Source organism: Podarcis liolepis (genome assembly GCF_965112155.1).
Source record: "Podarcis liolepis genome assembly, chromosome: 1".
NCBI lineage: Eukaryota > Metazoa > Chordata > Lepidosauria > Squamata > Lacertidae > Podarcis > Podarcis liolepis.
Window position 1 is genome coordinate 78,741,554 of NC_139554.1, and position 11,050 is coordinate 78,752,603.

The window sequence follows — 11,050 nt, forward strand, 5'->3', positions numbered from 1 at the left end:
TCCACAGGGGTTCAAGGGGGCACACTTTGCGGGGAAACGTCCGCGGAACCCCCACGTCTGTGTAACGGGTGGGGCTGCCCCGCCGAGGCGTTAGAAGTCTTCGTAAATGAGGAAGGGTAGCCGACTGGGCGGGGGGGGGGGAGATACACTGACAAGGGACCCTCTTTTCCGGCAGCAAATTCGGTTTGCAAGCGGGGAGTTTAACTTCTAGAGTAGCGGCAGCGGGACCCTCCCTGCTTTTTGCGGCTCAGCTTGGGGATTGTTAAGGAGACTATTTTTAAGGTGTTTTGGGGGGAAAGGAGGGCTTGTCTCAGAGTCAGCGCCTTTTGTAGGTCCGAGACCCAGGAAGAAGATCTTAGCCGAGCCGGAAAGTTTCTTCTTGGCGCTAATGGCGGGAGCGCAGCCTGCAGGGGACGATTTCTACGGGTTGGGAAAAGAGCGCTGCCGGCCAGCCCTCCACGTGGAGACGGAAGGGACGCGGGTTACCCACCCCGAGAGGGAAGGATCGGCGCTCGAGTGGCGAAACGTCCCCCCTGCTCCCTGTGCTCAAAGGACACACGCACCCCCGGGAGTGGACGGGACGATACCTGTTTTGCCCACGGCGCCCTGTCCCAGCACCACGAGCCTCAGGGTCCGCGCAGAGCTCAGGCTGACGGATCGGCGCAAGGGCCGAGGGAAGCTCATGGCGAAGCTGGCGCGATCTCCGCGGATCAGCCGCCGCGATCTCCGCGCGCCTCGTCGGCTCCAGCTCCGCCGCGCCACTGCCCGGGCGAGCGCGCAGCAGTCCCGGCCACGGCTCTCGCAAGAGCGCAGCGGCGAGCTCCGCCCAGGAGGGGGCCGGGGTGCGCCGCCGCTCGCTCCTCCCGGGGTCGCACAAGCGCCAAGTGCGAGAGAGGGAGACGGGGCGGGGGAGAGTCCCTGCGGTCCCAGCAAGACCACGAGGTTGAACCCGCAGACGAGCCGCAAGCCTCAGAGAGCCCCAGAGGCCCTGGCCACACTCCGGCCCCGGGCAGGAGGAAACGGAGGGGCTGCCGACCGGATCTCTCCTGCTCCCTCCAGGGTCACAGGCAGGGCAGCTGAGGAAGGACTCCGGCCGTGACATCATCATCATCATCGGCGAAGGGAGCTGCTCTGCTCTCACAGCCCATCTCTGGGCAGCAGCAGCAGCTGCCAGCGCGCCTCGGTCTTGCTTATTTGACTGAATGGTTTCCAGAGGGGGGGGGGGGTGGTAGGTCAATTGCAGCCAAAGCAATAAAAGAGTATTGTGGCCTTTAGAGACTGGTTCGTGTGCGGGGCCCATGGGCGCACAAGTGCCCACAGAGGCTTTCCGTGATGCCTTCAGCATTCCCTCCTCCTCACTTTGATTAGGCTTGAAGAATTTTATTGTAGCTAATATAATAGGTCGTGCTGTGTGTGCAGCGCCCAGTACAGTTTTTCCCATTTGCAAATGTGTCCAGGGGTCTGAAAAAGTTGATGATCCCTGTGGTGTATAAGCATGCCATCAGATGTATGAATTGTTATCCTAAATTGGCAGATAGGCAGAGGCAGAAGAATGATAGGAGGTTTGAGAGAATCTGAATGCAAAAAAGTGCAGACTGGGCTCTGGAATCCATATTGTTGGCTTTCTTCTGAGGGTCTTGGAGACACCCATTGTAAAGGTTTGCACATTTCTCTTTCCCTGATACATGTTCCTCAGGTATGTGTTGTGTCCAACAAACAGCCTTTTTCCCATGGTCACTCGCACACATTCCATTAGCCCTGGAAGCACGTCTTGAAAGCCTAGGATAATTAAAGAGAGAGCTGGAGAGAGAGTTCACCTGATGCCAAAAAAAGAGAGTAAAAATTGGCAACCAGGCAAACCTCTCTTAGGAGGGCATCCCACAGCAAACATTCTACCACTGATGGATGCTACCTTTCCCTAGGAGACACCCAAAACTATGCTAACTTCTAGGCAATGGTGCATTTGCACAGCCAGATCCAGGATTTAGCATCTGGAATGCCATAACTAACATCAGTATTGAGAGTTTGCAGTGGAATGCCCAAACCTGAGCCCTGTATGTGACAGTACGTGGGCTGACCAGAAGACCATAGGTTAGAAGTTGTATGTTGCCAGATTTCCCATGGCCAGCAAATGGCAAAATGGTCTTTCAAACAGAACCTGTGAAGCTTTCCCCTTTGTTGGACTCTTGTTCCTTTAATGGCTATATGACAAACAGAAATTAAATCAGGTGAAGCTGTTCCAGCATGCAGATGCAGGAAAACTTCAGATGTCAAATTTCTGCTTTTCTTTGCAGGTGGTTTGCTGGAGGAGAATTTGACATCTTTACCTGGAAGAGATGGAAAGTGCTGCATATATCAGCAGTATCATTCAAAGTGTCCTTACTTGACTAAGATTTAAGGTAACTCAAAACTTCCCCTGCATCCTATAGGCTGAGCCCTGGTAGGCTGAAACAGAACAAGCTTGCTTCTTGCTGACTGATGAATTTAAAATTAGTTCAGAGAGCTTACCCCCTCAGTCCAATACTGCTGATCCTCCCAACTTGTGAAGAAGAAAACATCAAATGCTGCTTTGCCTTCCTTGGACCTAGAGGGAAACCAGCAGCTCTGAAGATGGGAGTTCAGTGAGTGTTATGCAAATTTGCCTTGAAATGCAGGAGATAAATCACAAAGCCTAGGGAGGAAATGCAAGGCTTTTCCCCCAAGTAGAACCTGAATAAATGTTTCCAGCAGTCTGTTTCCAACAGAACTTCCTAAGAAAGAGAAAGGGGACTACAATAAATTTGCATCCAAAGTCTGAACATATTTTCTCCACTGAGGATTTGTAAAAGAACTGGCAAGACTGATTTGGGTGGTTTTTCCCCTGGTGATGTGAGATGCAAGCCTGTTTCGTGCTTCTGCATACCCATAAGGAGCATAACAGAGATTTCACCAGTGATTAGATCTGTGAGTTCCTAAATACATTTAGGGGCAAACTTGCACGATTTGTGAACCACCAAGTTAAACAAAGCCCATCAGCCACATTTCGATCTTGCATTTTGTTGTCTTAAGCTTGTCTTGGTTCAATCAAGTAGTGCCATTTTTTAAAGCAGGGTGGGAAATCTCTGACGCTCCAGATATTTGCTGGACTCCAACTCCCACCTGCTCTGGTCAACATGGCCAGTGCTCAGGGATTATGGGAGTTTTATGGCCTAGCAACATCTGGAAGGCAACAGATTCCCCCCCAGCCTTGCATAAGGCATCACACTTCAGGAGAAGAACCTGCGAGCAGGAAGTGCCAACTTCTACTTCCTTAATAAATCATCCCCCAGCCAGGCACCACCTGCTTGGTTAACCATATATGTAGCCTCTCAGCAAATTCTTTGTTGGAGAGAGTGTGCCTATGAAAGAAATCACAGGTACATTTTTATTTGTAGCCAGCTGGCCAATATTAGATTAATGCTGTACCCAAAAGGCTCCCCAGCCCTGCTCTCTAGAACTCCGGATTCGAAAACATTACAAATGAATGTTCATCACACTTTCTTCCCAACTCCTGCCATTTCCCCGATTGCCCACAATCTTTCCCCTTTCCCAGTCTGGTTTCTTAAGCTGCAGTACCTCTACAGGCCATTATAAATAAAATCAGGGACTTTGTTATTTTCTGAGGAGTGATGTGTCAAGCTGGGGGCAGGCATTCAGATCTTGGGCAAGTGAGGCACAAGACATGTGATACCAACCCTAGGCACATTTACTCAGAAGTGAGTCTTTAGCAAGAGTTTTGCTTCACTTGGGATTGCAGCCTTCAAGACTCCATCTTAAACACATTGTAAATTGAGCTGCCAGTCTCTGTTTTTTAAACAAAAAGATTGTTGCCCGCCTAGCCTGGTCTATTGTAACTGAAAAGGACTCCCTCCTACAAAGATCCCTTTTGTGCCACTGGTATCCAAGAGACTGCCTCCCAGGGTTCCTGAATTTATTTATTTATTTTACTTTTGATCCCAGTTATCTGCATTGAGCTTGCATTCCTCCCTTCTCTGTGACCCTATTCAAGCAGCACTCTTGTTTAGGCAACCTTAGGATTTATCTAAACATTTCAGGTGCCCTCCAATCATTCCAATACATAGGGGGGTATTACATTTCTTGTGGGCAGCGGATCCTTTTGCCATACAAAGGACAGTGTGAATAGAGCAGACACTGAACAGACTGGGCTGAGAACCACAACAGCATGACATTTAGAAATGAAACTGACTCCCAGAGTTTCATAATTCTACCTCCAAGGGGTTTTTTCTTTTCTTTTCTGTAATGCAGCCTTTCTTTTGCCATGTAAGGTTATGAAGAACAGCATGGCTGTAACGGTGCAACATGGATTCTGTTTACAAAGCAGCACTGCTTATTTCTTTTAGCAACCTTGCTCCAGAAACTGACTGCAACATTTTTCTCCTCTTGCTCCACACACACACACACACACACACACACACACACACACACACACACCCCTCTCTGACTTTGCACATATTCCATCGGGTGTTTAATAATGTGCACACATTTGTTTTTTACTATCCCCCTAAAAGGCAGCAGGAAGCCAAAGCAGAGTTCAATTAATCTTCAAATTCTGGCAGCCAAGGATGTGCCATGCGCACACACAAATGGACTAAAAACCCTGGGTTTAGAATTCAGACAATTGCTTCCTTTGCTGACATCATAGCCTGTACAGTTCTATGGAGGCAGTAGAGTTAGAGGAGGGTTAGAGCAGAGAATGTCAGAATTGGTGGGGCAAGTATAGTCATTTTCAGATTGTATACCAAGAGGGAACTAGTCATACAGGGGTGGGGATGCTGTGGCCCTCCCAATGTTGTTGGACTCCAGCTCCCATCAGCACCAGCTAGCATGGTCAATGGTCAGAGATGAATGGATTTGTAGTCCAGCAACAACTGAAGCGCCACAGGTTCCTCATCTCTGTGCATTGTGAAAACGTGTTTCTTTCTTTATGACTTTTTCCAATGACCCCAGAGTGGTGTCCATAGTCCCCACCTCCTCCACTTTTTCCTCATAACAACCCTGTTAGCTAGGTTGTGGTGAGAGATGCTGACTGGCCCAAGTGATCTTCATGGGGGAGTGGGAATTTGAAGCTGGATCTCCCTGCCCTTAGTGTAGCACTCTGACCATGACAACACACTAGCTTAAACTGCATCAGTAACATCTCCTGGGAGCGCAACATGTCTACCCACAAGGGAGGTTGCCGGTGGCATCTCTGCATGCTTTACCATTCTGGTCTTGCCACCATCCAGTCAGTATCTGCTGCAGGAGGTAAATCTGCTTCATCAGGACCGATTGGAGCATTTGCTCTCTTTTGCTGAGAAAATCGATGATCTGCTTTTGACCACCCCTGTTGTGTCAATGAGACTTCCCTCTTTCCAATCAGGGAATGTATCCAGATTGGTGATTCCTCCAGTAACACAGGGGACTGGCCTCTTCAATCTCCAGGTCATCACATGCGACAGCAGAGCACGCATAAGCCCATTGTCCCCCATTTTCCAGCCACTTCTGGGTCGCCACGATGTGCACGTCCATGGCCACACACATATTGAACCCGTGTAAATTGGTCGTTGCCTGTATTCTAGCACATAATGCTTTATAATGCCTTATATCAGGTATTCTTCCATCTATAACACACACTGGCCCCATCCTATCCCCATATGCAGCTTGTTCTGATGCTGCCAATAAAAGGGGGAAGAATCCCACCAGCATTTGTAGGAGTGGGAAATATCCTTCCTAGCCCCAAGAGGTTACAACAAAGGCAGCCGATTAGAACTCATACATTTATCCTGCTCATTTTCAGAACCAGAAAAACAGAGAAGACAAGAGAGTCCTGAATTCCACTCCCAGTGAGGTAGCTGTGGCTATTGAGGCATTTTTATTAACATTTTGTCTAACACATTCATATAACTGTTATTTCCTTGTATTCCATCAGCTGATTGTTTTCCCAAACGCAATATGAAGACTGGTTATATTTTGAGTATTATAAATAACGATGACCCCAAACAACTTGCAAGTCATTTTTGAACCACTTGTAGTTTACATACTTCCCAGCTGTTTTCCTTGTACTGTCACTGGGAACAACTCAAAGCAGCTGTATATCACTGCAGATCTTAATTTACAGGTTTGAGCAAATATGTAACCTCATCTCTTCGGTATGTGAAACTTGCATGCAATCTATCAGGTTACCAACTCCAGTTTCTTATCTACAAAGAGAAGAATCCCCAGCAGTGCTGACATATTTTTCTTTCATGTTCAGATATAGCGACCATCACTCATGGATTCATAACCTCAAGGCAAGACTATTGTAGTGCCAACTGGCGATGGTTTGGAGTAGAGGTTTTGTCCTAAGAGCGGGTGGATTGCTGGAGACAGAGCCAGTACTCAAGTGCTTGAACTGACTTTATGCTCAATTCAAGGTGGTTCTTAATTATTATTTTTTCTTATTAATGTAACACCTCATGGCATCCTTGGTTTGGTTTTTATGTCATGAAGTTCTATTTTGTTATTTGGGTTATAGGGATAAAATTTAATAAAAATACTTTAAAAAGGTCAAATGAAAGGGCATTTCTGTGGGGCGAAGAAGCGAAGACTGTGAGGGTATGCTGTTACCAAGGAGTTTGCATTTAGCCTTACAAGGTGCTTTGAAGTACCAGCTTAGGGACTTCAAAGCACCTTGCACATGATGTCAGGCCTTCCCACCCACCTGTTACATTTGGCCCACAAGACTGATCCTGATAAGGATCTGGCCCACGGAGCCAAAACGTTGTCCACCCCAACTTACAGAAAACAAGGCTTGAATATGCAACATTATGCTGATGACTCAGCTCTTATGATAAACACCAGAAATTACTAGGAAGTGCTATGAAAGATAATTGGGCAAATCTTCCATTATCATGGTCTGGGGGGGGGGGGAAATTGTTTTGACCAATATGGCTGTATACCAAAAAATATTGTTTCTCTGTATGAATAGACATGATTGTAGAGGCCTGACTGAATAATTTTAGAGTGGTGGCAGAAAACCATTTGGGGAATTTGGAATGGAGAACCAAGACTGACTGAAAAAGCTTTGTTCATTTCTAAATGCCATGGCGGGATTGGATTACTGGTTTTTAAACTACTATCTTATTATGCTTAAAAATTAGTGGTAATAGAAGATTGGTTCACATGGGACAAAACAACTTGCTGAAAACAAGATGGAGTTAATATATCATGGACCGTATGCAACTGGAGAGGTAGTTTAATGCAAAGGTTTCTGTTTGTGCAACAGAACTTCTCTTCTGTGTTCCTTCTCCCAAATCTGCTCTGAAGGATTGGGGATTTGGAGAGCATGCTGTGGGGGTGGCAGGGTGGAGAAGCAAATTCCTTGGGGGGAGCTATGACTAGTTAGAATGTTATAATACGAGTTTAAATGTATAGTGTTGATGGGGTGTTTGATATTCTTTGGATGCCAAACAAATGCCTTCTTCTCCCCCAGCATTCCAGCATGCTGTGTAGTTTGCTTTTAGTTGTGTCTGATGGGTTCTGATGGATTTTACATTATTGGCTGGTGGTGGCTGCAGCTTTATTGATTTGCTTTGTGTCTGGTCTTTACGTGTTTTTATAATTTTAAATGTTTGTCAGCCTAGAAGCATTATGCCAAAGGTCAGCTTATAAATTTACAGCAATCAATCAATAAGCAAATAAATGCATCTTAGAAAAATTAATAGTAGCTCTCAAAATAATGGGACATGCATAGAAATCTTCAGATTTGGGGGGGGGGGGGGAAGCAGCTTGAAAACTGTATCCAGACATATCACTATCATGGTTTAATTGTTTTTTTCATTTTATATTTCCTGTTGCTTAGAAAGAAATAGGATTCTACCAAGAGGCTGGTGCTGTACAAATAAGTCATGTGTCTGTGAACTGCAGATTTCCAAACCCCATCTTAGAGGCTGACTCATACCATAAAGAAAATGGCAAATCCAGGTTATTTGGGGAAGGGGGTTGGTAAAGTGAGAAATATGATTTGGAGGGAGCTGGGAGGTGATGTCCAAGAAGTGGAAAGTGGTAAATGATTTGCAGCAATGTCTTGGCTCCAGGCATGGAGCTGGCTTTATGTCTCCGAATAAGGTCACATCTATTTTGTACGATTAAATTTAACCTGATTGAATAATTATCAGAGGTGGTTTATTTGTTTGCAGAAACTAACATGGAAAGTTTCTGAGGTCTACAGAAAAGTAACAAGAAAATTATGTCTGTTCCAAACGGTAAAAATTCCTGAAATAGGGACTCGCCTCAGAAACCATGATCCTCAACAAAGTGGTTCTATACATCCCCCCCCCCCAAAAGGCCTGTAGATAGATATCTATCCTGTAGATAGGGAGAGAACCACTTGTCACAAAGCAGATGAGTCAAAGAAATTGTATTCAGGCTAGAACCGTGATGCACCAGTAGTCATAATACTATTCCAAATCCTAGTCAATAATGCTTTTTTCAGGACAGAGATTGATTTTATCATTACTAGCTTTTAAGATGCAGTGGCCGGGGGGAGTTCCTCGAGACAAACTGTCACCATGTAATTAAATGATGTACAGGAGGTATAATGAAATATCTTATTAATGCCATTATCTGTTATTGCAGCACAGCATGTATCTCATAAATCTTTGTAATTATTCTAATGCAGCACTTTCTCCCAACCTGAACTATGATTATTTGCAGTTCCTGATTAGCCAGATTTTCTTGTGAGATTCCCTGTGTCAGAATAACTCTTAATTAAGCTGTACCCTCATTCATTTTGACTTCTAATTATCTAAATGTTCTGGCCTTCTTCTAAGTCGCTAAGGTCAATGATATTAGACTGTGTGTGATTCTTAAGAGAGCATTCTCTGGCGGTTTATGCCGTTCTGCTCTGTTAGTAGCCACTGGGCATGCTTTTTAAAGGCCATTAACAAAACCAGAAACAGGACAATATTAAGCAAATGATGGGTGTGGGTGTGTGATACAGTTCATTAAAGGTTTTAGGATCAGGCAGAGTTATCCCTGTTTGATTATCCAGTCAAACTGGAGCTCAACTCTGCCTCCCCAACCCCTTTTAATTCTCTTTTAATGTAGACAGTAGCTGAGATGCAGTGTTGGGCAAAACATCTTCATCTTAATTAAACTGTTTCTGAGTCTTCTGTGAGCCTTTTTGGAGAATTCCCTGAAAAAGCTCAGGGGGGTTCCTTCCTCTAGTCACCAGCCCTCCTGTTTGGAAATGTAGGAAAGATGGGATGAAGGAGAAGAGAAAGGCTGGTAGACGAGAGGGCTGGCATTAGGTAATCACAAGTGGAGGCCATCTTTAAAAGTATGAGGACAGCTTGGCTTGGGATGGTTCATGGAAATCCTGTCTGAACACAACCCCATTTCCAAAATTCTTCTCCATTCCTACTTAACCAGGAGGCTTTAAGCCAGTTACAGCCCAACCCTATCCATGCTTACTCTGAAGCAAATCCCAGTGATTTAAATGGGATTTACTCCCCAATAAGTGTGCATTGGATTACAGTCTTTACTCTCTCTTAGTCTCAGATGCCCACCTGTACCATGGGAGAATACTGGTCTACCTAACAAAACTATTATCAGGATGACTGATATAATGTTACCTAAAACACCCTGAACACTATATACGTGGAAATAATTAGTAATGCCCACTACCACTGACTTTTATGAAATTAACAATGGGCAGTATGTTCTTAGCTTTTGGGCTTTGGTCTGTATAGCTCAAAGCCCATTATTTTCTTAGCATTCAGTAACTAAGCATTAGCTTCTTGAACCCCAACTAGATGTGTGCTAGGGCAATAGATTGCTGCCAGTCTTTCCTCCCAGTAAGGATTTCAGTTCCATATGCCCCCCCGCTTACCCCAACAGAAACAGGCTTCTTTTCATTTATATAGCATCGCTGAACTGAGTCGTTAAAACATGTTTTCTGTTTGCAGCCAGAATGAATTCATGGCATGCTGAGAAAATAAATCAGACAGATGAAAGAGTTCTAAGACACCCAGCAAAGCTGTTGTACAATAAAATAAAATAAAAATAAAATCATGCCAAGAGTGTACTCCTAGCACTGCTTAGTCTCGGACTCTGAATTTTAAAAACCTGTCAAGCTATAGTTTCTTGTAGCTGGAAAACATTGTATTCTTTCTCCCATGGGCTTTAAGGGTAGAGCACAATCCTCAGCATTTTAACCAGAAGTCATACTTCTCTCGAACTACTGTTGAATTGAATGAGAGTCATAGAGATCTTCTGCAGCCTCCATGACAGCAGGGGATTCCATTTGCATGTGCATTGTTTTATTATTTGCCTCTGAGATCTTTAAACATTTGAACAGCAGGAGTAAGGGCTGATTCACACATGCAAGAACATCACCTATTTCTATGCATTTGATTGGCAACATATGATCTGACTACTGTAAATTGATAAGCATTGCATAACCGACATTGTTAAAAGTTCAGTCTGATGTGTTTATTCAGTGATGCTGGTCTTTGTGAACCAGCCCTTAGATTCAAACATCTAGGTTCTAGATTATACCAGATGCATGAATTGACTTCAGCATGACCAAATCAGCTCCATTAAAGTGTGCTAGTTTAACTTAATTGATAGATTCTGACTAACCAATCTAACAGACGAATGGCTTTGTGAAAAGTGAAAGCCAGTACACAAACCAATGAAAATTGCTCCAGTTAAAAGTGCAATGTTACCTAATTTGCCAGCCTTTGTTCTACGCTATGCAAGCATTCTGAGGAATAAATAGATCAGTAGGTTGACACTATGTAGTGCTCTTGCAAAATCGATGGCAACAGATATCTCATCGGACAAACAATGAATTAATCTCCCATGGAACAATGCTGGCTGCTCCTTACAGTTCATTAGTATTTGGCTAAGTGGTTTTTCTGCAGTTCTCTAAAGAGGACTGAAGGAGGGAAATGGTTCTCTTCATCAGCAGGAATCAGGAAATGGAAGAAACTAACACTATTGCTAATCCAGCTCATTAAACTTGAGTACTGAAGGATTGAAGTAGAGG

At 44.6% G+C, this 11,050-nt stretch overlaps 1 protein-coding gene and 1 long non-coding RNA gene across 2 annotated transcripts in view; one reads left to right on the forward strand and one right to left on the reverse strand.

Annotated features, from left to right (window-relative positions):
* Positions 1–1,242, reverse strand: part of LOC310695724 (ras-related and estrogen-regulated growth inhibitor-like) — a 26,373-nt gene extending 25,131 nt beyond the window's left edge. Inside the window, exon 1 of the mRNA XM_083480582.1 lies at positions 588–1,242. Within this exon, the coding sequence (XP_083336708.1) occupies positions 588–684 (97 nt within the window). The 5' untranslated portion in view covers positions 685–1,242. The remainder of the gene's footprint in view (positions 1–587) is intronic.
* The window catches only part of LOC310695770, a 16,558-nt gene extending 6,497 nt beyond the window's left edge, over positions 1–10,061 (forward strand). Inside the window, exons 2-4 of the long non-coding RNA XR_014520225.1 lie at positions 2,295–2,399; positions 5,816–7,247; positions 7,859–10,061. This is a non-coding gene — a long non-coding RNA (uncharacterized lncRNA). The remainder of the gene's footprint in view (positions 1–2,294; positions 2,400–5,815; positions 7,248–7,858) is intronic.
* Positions 10,062–11,050: the final 989 nt, after the last annotated feature.